This window comes from Molossus molossus, unplaced genomic scaffold (genome assembly GCF_014108415.1).
Source record: "Molossus molossus isolate mMolMol1 unplaced genomic scaffold, mMolMol1.p scaffold_m16_p_22, whole genome shotgun sequence".
Lineage (NCBI taxonomy): Eukaryota > Metazoa > Chordata > Mammalia > Chiroptera > Molossidae > Molossus > Molossus molossus.
In genome coordinates this window covers 33,265,597-33,283,788 of record NW_023425358.1, presented here as the reverse complement: position 1 = coordinate 33,283,788, position 18,192 = coordinate 33,265,597, and the positions used below count along the sequence as shown (strand labels likewise).

The following is an 18,192-nucleotide window of genomic DNA, read 5'->3' as shown; positions in this document are numbered from 1 at the left end:
ATGCTCAAATAACATAAAATAACAACTTACATTAGGATGCTGAAATTTCCTAGTTTAATTTTCACAAAACTAGACTACAGGAAAATTCCAAACCAGTCATGTTATCTTCCACAAGAAGCAACAGGATTATTAATTTATAGTTAAGATCCTGTTAATGTTTTAATCACACTAATTTTTGAAAAGCATGTTTATGTGAATAAAGCATACACTTAGAAACTCAGTATTAAAAATAGCATTATTTTTATTCACAAAATTAAAGTTCAAAGCAGTAAGAGACTTTTTTTAACAAAACCACGTAAATGGATTTTTTCTCACTGCAGGTATGTGTGCATATGTATGGCAAAGTATTTAGAAAGACTAGAAACTGAGCCAAGCTATCTTGAAATTGAAATATACAAAAAAATAAATAAATAACTTAAATGTACTTTTATCAGTATTATTCTAAACAAAACAGAAAGGCTCCCTCAGTGGGAGCTGAGGTAAAAAAGTAAACTTCACTGAACCAAGTTTTACTCTGCTGATCAGAGTTTAGGTTGTAGAAAAAGGCCATTTATTAAATAATCTATTTTTTTCAATACTGTATTTTTATCTTAAATCTTGTGTTTATAATATCAATCTTATAAAAGGAATTAACCATTCACATGTGTTACTTAGCATTATGGCTTTCTTTCAAGGTAGAACTGGGAGAAAGGAAAATGCAAAAGTGTTTCTCTTAATAAGGAATGATATTCCTTTTTAAACTTCCCCCAAAGAAAGTCCCTTTTTAAAGATGAGTAAAGAGATTAGGGAAAGATGTGCAGAAGCAGAGAGTCAGCACAAAATGAGGGAAGAGTGTCAGGATGCTGGGGAATACCCTGGTCATAAATACTTTATTTCAGATCAACCCTGTATCATTAGCCAGAAGGAAGCAAGACCTGTATATTCCATTCTACACTGTTACCAATATCCACTACTATAAATTCTAAAAATGCTGTTCTATTAACAGCCATGTTTGGATTTTTAAAAAAACACTGCTGGTATTACATAGTACAATGTTGTATCCAGAATGTCTGCAAAGTTCAGAAAATCAACTGACTATAATCTAATTGCAACTGTGAGAATTTGCATGTAGATTTTTCCAATGCCATGAGTCAAAAGTATATTAATTTTCTATTATCCTCTATAGTAAGAAACAGAAGCATTATAAAGACAAGATGCAAGAATACAAAGTGACTGTTAGAAAAATATTACCTGTTTCTGAAGCAACTACAGGTACAGAAAGAAAAAAAAAAAACAATAAAAATTATCAGATGAAATAATGAATACAAATTCATCATGTGCTTAATTCCCTGCTTTATAAACATCCAATTTACAAAAACCTCTAGACCATAAGGAAAAAGGAGTACAAGACTATATAACCCCCTCCAAACTCCCCTATTCTACCTCTACATTAGGTTGGCTCTCAAAACCGAACTTCCTTCTGATTCTGGGCAAAACTCAGTCATTTTGGACCAGTGGTGCCACCTGGTGGTGATAGGAAAGAAAGGTCTCAACCAATATTCCCCCCATCTCATAGGTAGGTATCCCCTTCAGCAACAAACCCAGGAAATAGGATAGGTGCTCTCCACTTATCCTATTCTCTTCTTTTACTTCTCAGTTATGACTCTGAAAAAGCTGCGTTATCCGAGAATATTTTAAAGAACCGTAATAGTGGTGAAATAAGTTAAGTGCTAGTAACATACTATAAAACAAATAAAAATTAAATGTATTAAAACTACAAAATGACATAAAACTAGATGAAGTTTAAAAATTACCAGATTTAACATCAGAAACCCTCATAATATGCTTCCAGAAGTCTTCACCAAAATTCTCAACTATCCATGTCATCTCTCAACTGTTTTTTGTCAATGAAATTCTAGATAAAAATTTCATTTCAATAATATCGTTCTGTTTTAACCATTATTAATAACGTCACTTTTTTCAACAACCTGAAGAATGTCTTCTCAACATATACCATTGGTTATAAATGGACCAATCTACACATAACAGAGTCTCAGTTACAATGGGTGCCAACCTCGCAAATGAGAGACCATTTTTAGCATTTACTGAGTATCACTGAGTTTGGATGAGCTGGGGATTCATATCAGACTAAAACACAATCTCTGCCTTTTCCTGCAGGAGCTCCTAGTTAAAGAAGAGTAGTTACAGAAATGAAGCAAATCCTTTAGAATGTAACGTGAAAAGTACTAATGTTTAAGAACATAATTCTGAGGTAAAAGAAGTGTAGTGTCCACCTGGTGTGGCTCAGTAGATTGAGCATCGTCCCATAGACTAAGAGGTCCCAGTTCAATTCCCGGCAGGACACATGCCCAAGTTGGAGGTTCAATCCCCTGTGGTGCATGCAGGAGGCAGCCAATTGATGTTTCTCTCACACATCAATGTTTCTATCTTTCTCTCTCTCTAAAGAACGTTAAAAATTTTTTAAAAGGCTGTGGTTTTAAAAACAACATTTGAGCCCTGGCTGGTTTGGCTCAGCAGTTAGAGCGTCAGCCTGCGGTCCAGAGAGACCTGGGTTTCGTTCCCGGTAAGGGCATGTATCTCGGCTGCAGTTTGTCCCCGGCCCTGGTTGGGTTGTGCAGGTGGGAGCCACCCGATGTGTACCTTTCATGTCGATGTTTCTCTCTGTCTCCCTCCCACTCTATCTGAACAAAAAATAAAGAAATGTCCTCAGGTGAGGATAAAAATAAATAAATAGATAAAAACAACATCTGAGTCCCAGCCAGTGTATGGTTCCGTTTGCGGAGAGTCATCCAGTGCACCGAGAGGTCGCAGGTTTGTGTGTTCAATCCCTAGTAGGGGGCATGCAAGGAGGTTGCCGACTGATGTCTCTCTCTTCTCTTACTCTCTAAAAATCAATAAAATCATATTATTTTTAAAAAGCCTTCAAAAACAAAAGTAAAAATTAAGTAGGGGGAAGTAGAGGGGTTATAACATAGACCAAAGTAGCATTAAAAATACAATTTCTTGCCCTAGACGATTTGGCTCAGTGGTTAGAGTGTCAGTCCATGGACCAATGAGTTGCGGGTTTGATTCTGGACACGGGCATGTACCTCGGCTGCAGTTTGTCCCCAGCCCTGGTTGGGTCGTGCAGGAGGCAACCAGTAGATGTCTCTCTCACATCAATGTTTCTCTCTCCCTTCCTCTCTCTCTAAAATATAATAAAAAAAAAAATCAATAAAATCATATAGCCCTGGCTGGTTTGGCTTAGCAGTTAAGGGCACGTATCTCGGTTGTAGTTTGTCCCCAAGTCCTGGATGGGTCGGAGCAGGTGGCAGCCACTCGATGTGTCCCTTTCACATCGATGTTTCTCTCTTTTTCTCTCCCACTCTATCTGAACAAAAAAATGGAAAAATGTCCTCAGGTGAGGATAAAAAATAAATTAAAAAATAAAATAAAATCATATAAGAGGTCAGTGGTTCCATCCCCAATCAGAACATTTGTCCAGGTTTCGGGCTTGACCCCTGAGTAGGGGATGTGTGGGAGGCAACCAATCAATGTCTCTCTCTCTCTCTCTCAAATTCAATAAAAAAATTTTAAAGAGAGAGAGAGGTAGCTGCAGACCTCTATTAAAAAAAAAAGAACAAAAGCCCAACCACCTGCATTCCCATACGGCATACAAAATTTTAAAATAATTTCTTACCGTAATAGAAAAAGTTATCTTTCTAAACAGAGAAAAACCATCTCATCATATTTTTGCCTCTAGAGCACTTGAATAAGGAAAATGAGTTTTGTGACCCTTAAGTAGAAAGGGGGTTATTTTTACCCTGGTTAGCACAAAAATAAAGTAAATGAATCCCTAAGGTATGGTATCTTTTAATGCTATGATTTCAAACTGAACCAAAGTAAAGTTGATTTCTTACTATTCTTCATGAATGAGTACATTAAGTAGGTATATATGAGTTCAAATAATTCAAATATGTGTGCACTTCTAACAAATAGTTATGGGAAATTAATTATTTTAAAAGACTTTCAAATAGCCTGTATGCATGCTTTAATACTCCACTCCCTTATCTATGCTTCTGACTTTCTCACTTGTATAAGGATCATCTGGAGGCTTATTTTCACAGTTAACACTTGGGGTTTTGTTTTTTATATTTCAAAAGTATATTAAAATACCTGCCAGAGCAAACTTCTGTTAGAAAAACAGACTCTGGATATGTCATAGTGTAGGAAAGCTGTTTTTAGATCTGGCTAGAAATAATGCTTTCTTGAGTTTCCTGTAAATGAGTGGTAATTGTAATTCTGATCATCTATGGCAATATGTCTATATAAGAAAAAAATAGTTTTTCCCTGGTTTGGTATAGTGTGTGTAAAAATGTGTACAATTTTTATTTTATTTATTTTTATTAATCCTTACCCAAGGATATTTTTCCATTAATCTTTAGAGAGACTGGAAGGAAGGGGGAGGGGGAGAGAAACATTGATGTGAGAGAGACACATTGACTGGTTGCCTCCCACATGACCCCAACCAGGGCCAGGAATGAACCTGTAACCAAGGTACGTGTCCTTGACTGAGCTGATGCTCTAACTACTGAGCCAAACCGGTCTGGGCAAAATGTATAAAATTTTTAAAATAGCAGTTGAAAGAATATATGTTAAGTACTTACTATATGTAAGGCATTATGCTAGACACCATGGGAAGTACACATTCCTAGTTTTATAAACATGATTTCTAAACTCAAGAAAATTATAACGCATGGGGACAGATCAAATAAACTGGCAAAATGAAATCACACTCCTTTAAAAAGCTAAGTGTTCAGGATAAGGAAGACAACTGGTTCTCCAACTGTGCTCCCTGGAATCCTCTGATTTTTTATGGAGACCTCCAGCAGACAAAAAGAAAGCTGGATGAGTAAGGTTACATAGGACACCTCCCAACACCCTTCTCCACAACTACTTTGTTTTAACTGGGATTTGGCATGAGATTTCATTGGGGGCAGAAAAAAAAAAAAAACTATTCTGTGCTAAAAATAAAATGTAGTGAAGTTTAGTTGCCATGGTATAGGCAATGATGAAAGATTAGGTTGAAATAGGAAGTTCCAATTGGAAGGGTCCTGAATGCCAGGTATTCCATCTAAACCTATTCTGTAAGTAATATTAGCCACTGTGGATTTTTGGAATGATATAATAAAAGCAATGCCTAAGCCCTGGCCGGTTTTGCTCAGTGGTTAGAGTGTCGGTCATGGACCAAAGAGTCGCAGGTTCAATTCCAGTCAAGGCATATACCTCAGTTGCAGTTCAGTTCCTGGCCCTGGTCAGAGTTGTGCAGGAGGCAACCAATCCATGTGTCTCTTTCACATTGATGTTTTTCTCTCTCCCCACCTCCCTAGCTGCATCTGAAGTTAAATGGAAAAATATCCTCAGGTGAGGATTAAAATAAATAAATAAAAACAATGCTTAAGAATTTCTTTGTGATAATGTCCAAGATTAACTGGAAGTGACAAAATTTGGAGGAAAAGTTAATTAGTAAATTACAGTAATGTTTGGATACAAACTATCAATGGGAACAGAGTGGAAGACAAAAATGTAAATGTAACATTATCAAAGGAAAATTTACAGAGCAAGGCAAAAAGGAAGAAAACTACAACTTCCTTCCCAAACTCAAACTGAAAGAATCCTTGCATCTGTATTATTTCACTATAAGCAGCTGAAAAAAAAATAATGAATGAAAAAGATGTAAATCTTTTTAGGCAGTGCACTATCTTGAGCTAAAAGAATAAATCCAGCTAAGCTTGGCTTCTAAAAATCTATAATAGGTAATGTACATGTTCCGTCTCACAGCAGAAAAAATGCCCATTCTACTTTATCATTTGCTTCAAATGAAGGAAATGATACGAGGAGATTTTTGCTTTTATCTCCAGAAGTTGTTGCATAAAATAAAAATATGATCCCTCTGCCCTGGCCTGTTCTGCTCAGTTAGAGAGCATTGGCCTGCGGACCAAAGAGTTGCAGGTTTGATTCCCAGCCAAGGACATATACCTCTGTTGCAGGTTCAATCCCCACCCCGGCAGGGGTTGTGTGGAAGGCAACCAGTCAATTTGTCTCTCTCACATCTCTCTCTCTCTCCCGTCCCCCCTCCCACTCTATCTAAAAATTAATGGGAAAGAAATATCCTTTGATAAGGACTTAAAAAAAGTGTATGTGTGTGTCCCCTCAAAATAATAATTATGAAACTGTTTACCTCTAACAAAGAAGAAATCTTACGAAGCAGACATGCATAATGGCAAATGGATGTAGAGGAAAATTAATAAATCAGCAACAGGAAGCAGAGCAGATGTGCTTAAGTGTGTTCTCACTTTTAGGGACTCAGATTACAGTGCCTATCCCACTAAGAGTCAAAAGAAAAATCTAGCCCTGGCCAGTTTTTCTCAGTGGTTAGAGCATCGGCCCACGGACCAGAGAGTACCTGGTTCGGTTCCCGCTAAGGGCACATACCTCGGTTGCAGTTTGTCCCCGGCCCCAGTTGGGGTCGTGTGGGTGGCAAACAGTCAATGTGTCTCTCTCACATAGATGTTTCTCTCTCTCTCTCTTCCCTCTCTCTCTCTTCCCTCTTCTCTCCCTCCTGCTCTATCTGAAGATACATGCAAAAATGTTGTTGGGTGAGGATAAAAAAAGAAAAATCTTATTAGTTGGATATAAAAACTGTAAAACAATACTGCTCCAATCTAAAGATGAAATTTTTTAAAAATTCCATTTATAATAGCATCCAAAACAAGTGTACCATGAAACTACAAAACATTTTTTAAAGAAATTAAAGATGAACTAAATATAAATGAAAAGGCATGCAATGTTCTTGGACTGGAAATTTAACATTGTTAAGATGATTAGTACTCCCCAAATTGATCTACATACAGACTCGATGCAATTCTAATCAAAACCCCAACTACCATTTTGCAGAAACTAGAAACATTACCCTAAAATTCACATGATATAAGGGACCCAGAATAGCCAAAACAATCTTGGGAAAAAAGAACACACTTCAAGGACTAACACTTCTTGAATTCAAAATTTACCACAAAGGTACAGTAATCTACACAGTGTAATACTGACATAAAAATAGACATATAAATCCATGGAATAGAATTGAGAGTACAGAAATAAATCTTTATATTTACAGTCAACTAATTTTTTTTTTTTTTTTAATCCTCACCCGAGGACATTTTTCCATTTTTTGTTCAGATAGAGTGGGAGGGAGGGAGGGAGGGAGGGAGAGAAGGGGAGAGAGAGAGAGAGAGAAACATCAATGTGAAAGAGACACATCGAGTGGCTGCCACCCGCACAACCCAACCAGGGCCAGAGACAAACTGTAACCGAGGTATGCGCCCTTAGCGGGAACCGAACCCAGGTCTGTCTGGACCGTAGGCCGACGCTCTAACCGCTGAGCAAAACCGGCCAGGGTTACAGTCAACTGATTTTTAACAAAGATGCCAAGACAATTTAATGGGTAAAGAATAGAATAGTCTTTTCAACAGATTGTTCTTGGACAACTAGATATCCATTTGGATCCCTACCTCACACTTTATATAAAAATTACCTCAAAATGGATCAGGCACCTAAATATATAAGCTAAAACTATAAAAACCTTAAAAGAAAGCAGAGAAATAAATCCTCATGATCTAAGACTAGTCAAGTTTCTTAGATAAGACATTAAAAGCACAAACAACAAAAAAGAGAGCATAAATAAATAGAACTTCATGGGATACCATCAAGAAAGTAAAAAAACAAAATGGAAGAAAATAGTTACAAACCATATGTCTGATAAGGGAAGGACTGGTATCCAGAATATATCAAGAACTCTTCCAACTCAGTACTAAAAAGACAAGTAACCCAATTTAAAATAGGGACAAAGGATCTGAACAGACATTTCTCCAAAGGAGATACACAAATCTCTAATAAGTACATGAAAAGATGCACATCAATCACTAGGAAATGCAAATCAAAATCACAATGAGCCCTGGTGGGTTTCGTTTAGCAGTCAGAGTCCGCCTAAGACCCAAAGAGTTGCAGATTTGATTCTGATCAAGGGCATGTACTTTGGTTGTGATTGGGTCCCTGGCCCTAATGGGGTCATTCGGGAGGCAACCAACGATGTGTTTCTTTCACATCAATGTTTCTCCCCATCTCTCTCTCTCTCTCCCTCCCACTCTGTCTGAAGATAAATAGAAAAATATCCTTGGGTGAGAATTAAAAAAAATTTTTTTTAAATCACAATGAATACCAAGTCACACCCACCCACTAGAATGGCTATAATAAAAAAGAACAACAAAAACAAATGCTGGTGAGGATATAAAAACATGGAACCCTCACACACTGCTGGTGGGAGTGTAAAATGATATACCCACTTTGGAAAACAGCTTAGCAATTCCCTCAAAAAATTAAACAGAGAACTACCACAGAGACTAGTGATCCACTCCTAGTTATATGCCCAACAGAACTGAAAACATAATGTGCACGCAAAAATTTGTACATGTTCACAGTGGCATTATTCATAATAATCAAAAAGTAGAAACAGCCTGGCCCGGGTGGTTCAGTGGGTTGAGCATCATCCACTGACTGAGAGGTCCTGGTTCAATTCTCTGACAGGGCACATGCCTGGGTTGTGGGCTTGATCCCCAGTAGGGGGCGTGCAGGAGGCAGCCAAGCAATGGTCTCACTCACATCGATGTTTCTCTCTCTCTCTCTCAAAAAAAAAAAAAAAAAAAAAAATCAATAAAAACATATTGTTTTAAAGTAGAAACAACCCATATGTCTATCAACTGATAAGTGGATAAATAAAAAACATAGTATACCCATATGATGCAATATTCTTTGGCAATGAAAAGGAAAGAAGTAGTGATACATGCTACAACATGAATGAACCTTAAACACATCACACACTAAGTGAAACGTGCCTGTCACAGAAGGCCACATACTGAAGGCTTCCATTAATATGCAATGCCCAGAACAGGCAAGAGACAGAAAGGAGATTAACAGTTGCCTAGGAAGCAAGTAAAGAGTGACTGCCAAAGGATGTGGGCTTCATTTTAGGGTGATGAAGATATTCTAAAATTGATTGGTAATAGCTGCATAATGCTGTGAATATACTAAAAAGTTTTAAATTGTATAATTTAAATCGATAAACTGTAATGTATGTGAACTATATCTCAATAAAACTTTTTTAAAAAATCCAATACTGCCCTGGCCGGTTTGGCTCAGCGGTTAGAGCGTCGGCCTGTGGTCCAGAGAGACCCGGGTTCGGTTCCCGCTAAGGGCATGTACCTCGGTTGCTCCTGGTTGGGTTGTGCAGGTGGCAGCCACCCGATGTGTCCCTTTCACGTCGATGTCTCTCTCTCTCTCTCTCCCCCACTCTATCTGAACAAAAATATGGAAAAATGTCCTCGGATGAGGATAAAGAAAATAAACAAAAAAAACAATACTGCTCTCAAGAGTCCAAGTAATAAGGATTAGGTGAGAGTCATCCCAATTAAAAAAGAATTTACTGAAAGGCAATTCAAAAGCTGGTGTTATTTCAGGGCTTGAAATCTTTAATTCTATAATGCTACCATGTGACTCAGCAATGAAGAAAAGTATCAGTTATTACAACAGACAAAATACTTTACTTCTTTGCAAAACTATGTGGCCTAAAAGATCAAACAAAATTTTCTGGGAAACTTCAGACTAGACAGAATCCTATGCTGTCTTGCCTTGATCTTATCAGAGGTATGTGATTCAAGAGACTGACATGAGCAGCATCATTCTGGTTTTCCGGATTTGGGGTTTCAGGCATAGTATACTTTCTGATGATTCAAAGTAACACAAATATCACTATGAAGAAAATTTGAAGTGGGAAACACAAATTCACTTTTTTCTAACTTGAGTTGAACTGGTCCTCATTTTGACGACAACAGTCACAATACAGGTAAACTCAACATGGATTAAAGACTTAAATGTTAGACTCGAAACCATAAAAATCCTAGAAAAAAACACAGGTAATAAAATCTCAGATATTTCTTGTAGCAATATTTTTTCTGATATATGTCCTTGCATGAGGAAAACAAAAGAAAAAATAAACAAATGAACTACATCAAACTTAAAAGTTTTTGAACAGCAAAGGAAACTATCAAATTGAAAAGACAACCCACTGAATGGGAAAACATTATTTGCCAATGATATATATCTGCTTAGAGGTAATATCCAAAATTCATAAAGAACTTATAAAACTCACATCACTAATCATCAGAGAAATGCAAATTAAAACCACAATGAGGGCCCTGGCAGGTAGCTCAGTTGGTCAGAGCACTGTCCCCACACACCAAGGTTGTGGGTTCAATCACTGGTCAGTGCACATACAAGAATCAGCCACAAAAAATATATAAATAAATGGAACAACAAATCAATGTTGTTCTCTTCTTTCCCTTCCTCTCTCTCTAAAATAATTTTTATTTTTTAAAATCTACAATGAGCTATCACCTCACACCTGTCAGAATGGCTATCATCAGTAAATCAACAAACAACAAGTGTTAGCAAGGATGTAGAGAAAAGGGAACCCCTGTGCACTATAGGTGGGAATGCAGGTTGGTGCAGCCACTGTGGAAAGCAGTATGGAGTTGCTTCAAAAAATTAAAAATAGTCTGGCCGGTGTGGCTCAGTGGTTGAGCGTTGACCCATGCACCAGAGGTTGCTGTTTGATTCCTAGTCAGGGCACATGCCCAGGTTGTGGGCGAAATACCCAGTGAGGAGCATGGAGGAAGCAACCAGTTGATGTTCTCTCTCATCGATGTTTCTATTTCTCCCTCTCCCTTCCTCTCTCTCTAAAAATCAATGAAAAGAAAATAAATTTTTTAAATTAAAAATAGAACTGTCTTATGACTCAGCAATTTCACTTCTGGGAATTTATTGGAAGAAACCCAAAACACTAATTAGAAAGAATACACACACTCCTATGTTCATCGCAGCATTATTTACAATAGCCAAGATTTGAAAGCACCCCTGGTGTCCATCAGTAGGTAAGTGGATAAAAAAGCTGTGGTACATTCATATAATGCAATACTACTTGGACATAAAAAAGGAGAAAATCTTACCCTTTGCAACAGCATGGATGGATCTGGAGAGCATTACGTTAAATGAAATAAACCAGTCAGAGAAAGACAAGTACCATATGATTTCACTCATATGTGAAATCTAATGAACAAAAAGAACTAACAAGCAAAATAGAGACAGATCATAGATACAGAAACAGGCTGACAGCTGTTAGGTGGGGTGGGGACTGAGTGATTGAGGGAGGAAAAAAAAAAAGATAGAAAAAATATTCACAAACTCATGGATACAAACAACAGTGTGGGTAAAGGGGATGATATGAGGTGATAGAAGGGAGACTCGACTTGGCATGGTAAACACACAATGCAGTGTACAGATGATTTGTTGTGGAACTGTGCACCTGCATACTTTTGTCAACCAGAGTCACCCCCAATAAATTCAATAAAAAGGAAGAAAAAAATTTTTTTTTAATCCTGCAGTATTTGACTTAAAAATCAACCAAGTGGCAGGGTTTGAGGGGGTAGATGTTTAAACCCATAACCAGATTCTCTTGAAAAACCTGAATGAAGATCAATAGTCAAGACTCCACAGAATCAAACTCACATCTAATTCTATAGGAAAGCCAGATCAGTGTAACACAGAAGAACAAGAGAAAAAAGACCATTTCTTGAGCCTTGCTGTATTTAAGAAACATGGTAGATTCCACAAAATGTTAAATTTCTTTTTTTTTTAATCCTCACTCGAGGACTTTTTTTCATATTTTGTTCAGATAAAGCGGGAGGGGGAGAGAGGAAAAGAGAGAGAGAGAAACATCGACATGAAAGGGACACATCGAGTGGTTGCCACCCGCCGGGGAAAAACTGCAACCGAGGGCCGGGGAAAAACTGCAACCGAGGTACATGCCCTTAGCGGGAACAAACCCAGGTTTCTCTGGACCTCAGGCCAACGCTCTAACCACTGAGCAAACCCAGACAGGGCTGATTTCTTATTCCTATATTATCTCCAAAAGACCTAAGAAGAAATTCTAACAACGATGCCAACAGAAAGATATACTTTGTGGGGTGAGGCATCAGGAGGTGGGCATTCTGTTTTCAGCTTCTCCAATGGGCTTCTGGTTAATTTTTTATTTTATTTTTAATTAACTTATTTTTTAATCTTCACCTGAGGATATTTTTCCATTTTTCTTCAGAGAGAGTGGGAGGGAGGGGGAGAGAGAGGGAGGGGGGAGAGCGCAAGAGCGAGAGAGAGAAAACACATGGATGTGAGAGAGACACATTGACTGGTTGCCTCTTGCTTGACTCCCACCAGGGCTGGGGATGGAACCACAGCCGAGGTATGTGCCCTTGACCAGAATCAAACTCACAACTTACTGGTCTGCGGCCAGAGCTCTATCACTGAGACAAAGGGGCTAAGGCGGGCTCCTAGCTCAGACCCCAACTTTGAGGGGAAGGAGGAGCTTTTCGTCTGTGCCATCTGAAAGGGCTTAAAATGGCTCTAAATCATTATTGGAGCAGTTTTTTAATAAAAGGTACTGTTTTTCATCTCAAAAGTTAAAGAATGAGAGAGAAAGGAAAAGTGAAATAAAGTAATTATGTATAAAATTTAGGGCAAAAAAAAAAAAAGTAAATTCAAAAATATTAAGGGATAAAAAACATATAATTTAGGAACTGAACTGCCAGTACTATTAGCCAACACAGCAGTCTTTTTACAAAAACTTACTCTCAAACACTCAAAAGTGTTCAGAAAAAGTAAATGAAATTAATTCCAATTCTTACAGCTATATGCATGCCTTTCTGTTTCCTTGGCAAATACATAAAACAGTTTAAAGATTCAGACTGTTCTTTTCTAATATAAATTAGAAGAACAACTGTTCCAATGCACATGCTCACTTAAAACTCTTTGCCAGGGCTGATCTGGGTAAAAAAAAACAATCCTTTTTCTACTTAATCAGATGTGATAGAAATTAAAATGAAGACATTCTACCCACATTCTTTCACTGCCCTGCTTTATTACTAGTTTTAATATATCTGCTATTCATAAGACACCACTGAGACTCTGCAGAGCAAGAGAAAATACAACTAAAACCAGATAGTAACTGGTCATACTAGCATTACACAATACTACCAAGTAAACTGTCTTCTTGAAAATGTCCTAAACTTATTTTCAATTACCTATTAGAGAGTTCAAGAATGCTACTTGTTTTTACTTAAACTGTCCCACTAGCAGAGTGTAAGTCGTTTTCTGAGTCCCTCACTATCACATTAGATAATCATTTTCTATCCACAGCTCTTTGCCTTTCTCCCTTAGCCCTGTGCTTTTAATTTCTTTCCAGAGCATTTATAGAACTGGAACTAAAGCATTTATAGAACTATAGGTATATAAAACTATAAGCACTATTTATAAACATTCTGAAACGTGAAGTTTATAAACTAAAGCACGGTAGAATAAGACAAGAAATTTTCAGGTGAGTATAATCAACCGCATGCTTAACCGTAAAACTGTGGAAAATTCTTTACAAACTATTTTTAATAGAACACAAACTCTCATTATTTATCCTACTGAAAGTACCGAGGCATCTTCCACTAAAGTTTTCAATATTTTCCAACAAAAATGCATTAAAATTCCTATTTGTCTTAATTAGGTTATTTTAAAAAGCCCATATTTCTTTAAAAAAAAAAAAAGTGTGTAGAGTCTGCTTGAATAAATTTTATAAACGATGAAGCATACTTAGGAAATCAAAACTCACCTCTTCTTGCATAACTGGAGTCCATATCTTTAAACTGTACCACAACAAAGTCTGAACACTTGAACAAAATACTCTCCATTATTTCTTCACGTTTTGGCCCTGAACTGGATTCTGTACTTTTCTCATGTGCGGCATCAAGTACCAAATCACACTAAAAAGAAAAACATGAGTAAATATTCAAACATTTATAAAATAATACTTGACAGGACTTGTTCAGCACATCAAGATGGTATTCTTCTATGCCTCTGGCAAAAATAATCTATCTCATGAGAATTTATAATTTTACCTTTTTCTCAGAAATATGTTGTTTCCCATTCCATCATTCAAAAATCCTCTCACCTAAAAGTTGGTCCTTGCTACCATAGTATGTCTTAAGCACATTAACAATAATAAAAAGGAAAACAAATGAACAACCCAATCTCTCCTTCCTCTGGTCCACAATGCTTGAAAAGACCAAAAGATTTTAATAGGCACACAGATCAAGAAGTCTTTTGGATTACATATATCATCTATAAAATAGTATTTGGAAGTTAAGAGCAAAATCATTAAAACTGGTTTAAAAAGTACATTTAAGGCAAAGCACTGAGCATGAAGTGTGACCGACGTACCCACCTCAGAACGACCAACTGCTAAATCAGAAACGGACAGACATATCAGGAAGCCACACAGACACATGGTAGTTAATGATTCATGGGCTTTCACATTTAACAAAAAGGAAAAGAGTAAAAATTACCTTAGGACTGTATGTTTTAAAAACTCCTTCATATATACCTCCATTTTTCACTTGTACTTCACATTTGGATCCCTAAAAACACACAATTAATTTATCAAAGAAACTGTGTGCTACCCAGTCATGGTGGTAATTGCTTTCAATTCACTTTTTATAGCTCATCAGGCTTCATTCAACATATCAGGTATCCACTGACAGAACAATAAAAACAATTTAAAACATCAACAATACACAATTCTCAAAATTCTTCAGAGGATCCTGCTCAGAATTTACAGCATGAATTTAAATACTGAAGTTAAATATTTTTGACTTGTTTTATTACGTGACAAAATAATGCACTAAAACAACTACTAATTTTATTATGTACACAGCAGGGTTAACAAGAATGCTTTTTATAGTTACAGTAACTTGGGTAGAATTCTAATCTATTTTTTTAAATTATCCTGATTAAACATGACCTAAGAAATGTTACACAGAGAATCATTCACCCACATTTTAACTTTATGAAATTACTTTATTCCACTCCCAAGGCAATTTCTCCCCAATAATCTGACAACTTACAACAACTGATGTAAGTATATGAACCATCCTCATATTTGCATAGACTCCATCAAAAGAAATCTGAAAATATTAAGAAAAGATATTATTAGCAATCAGATTTATCCTTGTATATATATTAAAGTTAACATTTAGTTAGGTTTGTAACACCTTACCTGCATTAAAGGACAATTTGGTTTACTACAGTCTTTTGCTTCCTTAGGGAAGCTTAGGTTTTGAAAAGTGACATTAGTCATACCAACTAACAATGTTTTGACTATACATGATATAAAAAGCAAAAGTGAACTTACATATATGAGGAAAGACAAAACCAAAGGAACAGAAGAGACAGAACAATGCTTGGGCAGCAGGTTTCACTAGAAAGTGGCATGAGAAATTTTTAAAGGCGATGGAGCTGCCCTGGTGGGTTTGGCTCAGCGGTTAGAGTGTAGGGCTGCAGACCAAAGAGTTCCGGGTCTGATTCCAGCCAAGAACATGTACTTCGGTTGTGGTTTGTTCCTGGCCCCGGTTGGGGTTGTGTGGGTGACAACCAATTGATGGGTGAATCTCACATCAATGTTTCTCCCTCCCTCTCTCCCGCTCTATCTGAAGATCAATGGAAAAATATCCTTGGGTGAGGATTAACAAAAACAAACAAAAGACAAAGTCTCAAAAATTAGTGAACTTCTCATTTATTTCTTCCATCATGTGGAACTTATACCTTCTCCTGTTCATGCCCAATTTAATTCCACTGATAAAGTTTCAAAATAAAAAAACCAAAGAGCTCTGCAAACTCCAGTTCTGGTGTTCCACTTATCTTACAAGAGTTAGGTTTGCCTTCAGTCATTCAAAAAAGAACAAATGACATTATTATACACGAAAAATATTGTTTACAGACAATTTTACATTTAACACAGTCATCATCAAAAACCATATAGAGCTAATAATTTTATACCAAACAGTATTAATCTACAAAAGATATCTGAGATATAATATTGAAAAGAGGGCAACATTTTTTGCCTTGGTTTTTTGGTCTATGGTTTGGAACGCACATTTTAGCAGTTTTTCCAAACAAATAACATTCAAGTTACTTACCGTAGACTGAGGAAGTCCCTTGTTATTGTTTCGACCTCTGAAAAGATTAAATATTGTTTATTAAATTCAACAGGCTAAATAAGCTAAAAAAATTTTCAAATTAAAAATGCAACTGCCATTTGACCCAGTGATTCCACTTCTAGGAATATATCCTAAGAATCCCAAAACACCAACCAGAAAGAATATATGTACCCCTATGTTCCTAGCAGCTAAGATCTTAGCTTATTTACAATAGCTAAGATCTGGAAACAGCCCAAGTGCCCATTAGTAGAAAAGTGAATTAAAAAGCTGTGGTACATGCACACAATTGAATACTATGCAGCTGTGAAAAAAGAAGGATCTATTACCCTTTGAGACCGCACGGAGGGACCTGGAGATGATTATGCCAAATGAAATAAGCCAGTCAGAGAAAGACACATATTACATGATCTCACTTATATATAGAATCTAATGAACAAAATAAACTGAAGAATAAAATAGAACCAGAGTCATGGAAACATGGAACAGACTGACAAATCAGAAAAGGAAGGGGGGAGGGGTAGCTTGGGAAGAAATGAACCAAACACACACACAGGGCTCACGGACATAGACAATAGGGTGGTGAAGGCCTGGGGCTGGGTGGGAACCAGGTGCAGGGGAGCAATGAGGTAAAAAGGGGGGGAGGGTCATCTGTAATACTCTCAACAATAAAGTTTAAAAAATAAATATCTTATAATTCCATTCAAATAAAGCAAAGGTGATCAATCTGTGAGATGGGGTCAGCTAATATTAAGTTTAAAAGCTATCTAAGTACGGCTCTCTCTGCGCTTTGCTGGCTCAGAGACCCAGAACAGGTATGGGTCATGGAAGGGAGGAAGGAGGAAAGAAAATGAACGTTATCAAACTCAAATAAATTAAGTGAAAAATAAAAATAGTCTACTGGAATAACCAATACTAATATAATAATCTTTACTCCAATAGTAACCAATTACTCTGTTATAAAAAGCTAATCAGGAGCAAAATATAGATTATATTCCTGATGTGACCAACATCAAGTCACCTCCTATACTTTTCCCTCTCTCTAAAAACAGGTACTGTGTTTACAACTGCAGAAAAACATCTGAAAATAAGTTAAATCATTCAAAGCATTTCACTTCTAAATAATAAGTGCCTCTGTCAGAATCAATGTAACAAGTGCCTTTCCCTGCCACTCCACCCGAAACAATGCCGTACACCAACAACACTGGCTGTCAAGTAATTTCCAGTAATGTGGACTCTATTTTCAAGTTAATTTGATTATATACCCTCAGGCTTGTTCCTTTAGAAAAGATTAGACCACTTATGAAATGATAAAAGCACTAATAAAGTGAAATGTTATATTCCTCATAAACATTTGTTACTCCAGAATAACAGAACTGGAATCTCATTTTAATAAAATTACACCTCTCAAATTAAGCCACAGACTTAAAACATTCAAAGAGAAGCACAATTCAGGTCCAAAAAGTCTAGCAGTTTGAATGGTGCCAATTTCCAGCAGAGCATTACTGATCTTAGCACTCCGAGTCCAGGGCTGATTTGGTCTCCAACTGTCACCTTCTCTCATCTAGAAAATGTCTTGCCCTGGCCAGTTTGGCTCAGCGGTTAGAGCGTCAGCCTGCGGTCCGGAGAGACCCGGGTTCGGTTGCAGTTTGTCTCCGGCCCTGTTTGGTTGTGCGGGTGGTAGCCACTCGATGTGTCTCTTTCGCGTCGATGTTTCTCTCTCTTCCTCCCACTCTATCTGAATAAAAAATGGGAAAATGTCTTCGGGTGAGGATAAAAAAAAAAAAAAAGAAAATGTCTTGAATCAAATCATCTCTGAGATTCCTTCCATTTCTAACACTCTGATTCTGTGACTCTGCCTCATACATAGCACAGAGAAATTCCTAAAGCCTAAGGAATATGAGCATTAATTTACCATTTATACAACTAAAAGCCAGACACTATGGTAAGCAAAATGTGAAATCTACTTTACAGGTGAGGAAACCAAACCTTAGCAGTTAAACATCTTGAC

General features: G+C 37.0%; 1 protein-coding gene across 11 annotated transcripts in view; it reads right to left on the bottom strand.

The window, feature by feature from the left end:
• The window catches only part of ATXN2 (ataxin 2), a 72,941-nt gene extending 56,737 nt beyond the window's left edge, over positions 1 to 16,204 (bottom strand). For 6 of the 11 annotated variants that reach the window (XM_036277149.1, XM_036277147.1, XM_036277142.1 and 3 more), the window contains exons 1-5: positions 16,164 to 16,204; positions 15,093 to 15,152; positions 14,535 to 14,606; positions 13,802 to 13,952; positions 1,231 to 1,245 (exon numbers count right to left, since the gene is read on the bottom strand). In XM_036277149.1, coding sequence (XP_036133042.1) covers positions 1,231 to 1,245; positions 13,802 to 13,952; positions 14,535 to 14,606; positions 15,093 to 15,125 — 271 coding nt within the window. In that variant the 5' untranslated portion in view covers positions 15,126 to 15,152; positions 16,164 to 16,204. The remainder of the gene's footprint in view (positions 1 to 1,230; positions 1,246 to 13,801; positions 13,953 to 14,534; positions 14,607 to 15,092; positions 15,153 to 16,163) is intronic. The other 5 variants (XM_036277148.1, XM_036277151.1, XM_036277152.1 and 2 more) reach the window with 1 other exon arrangement.
• Positions 16,205 to 18,192: the final 1,988 nt, after the last annotated feature.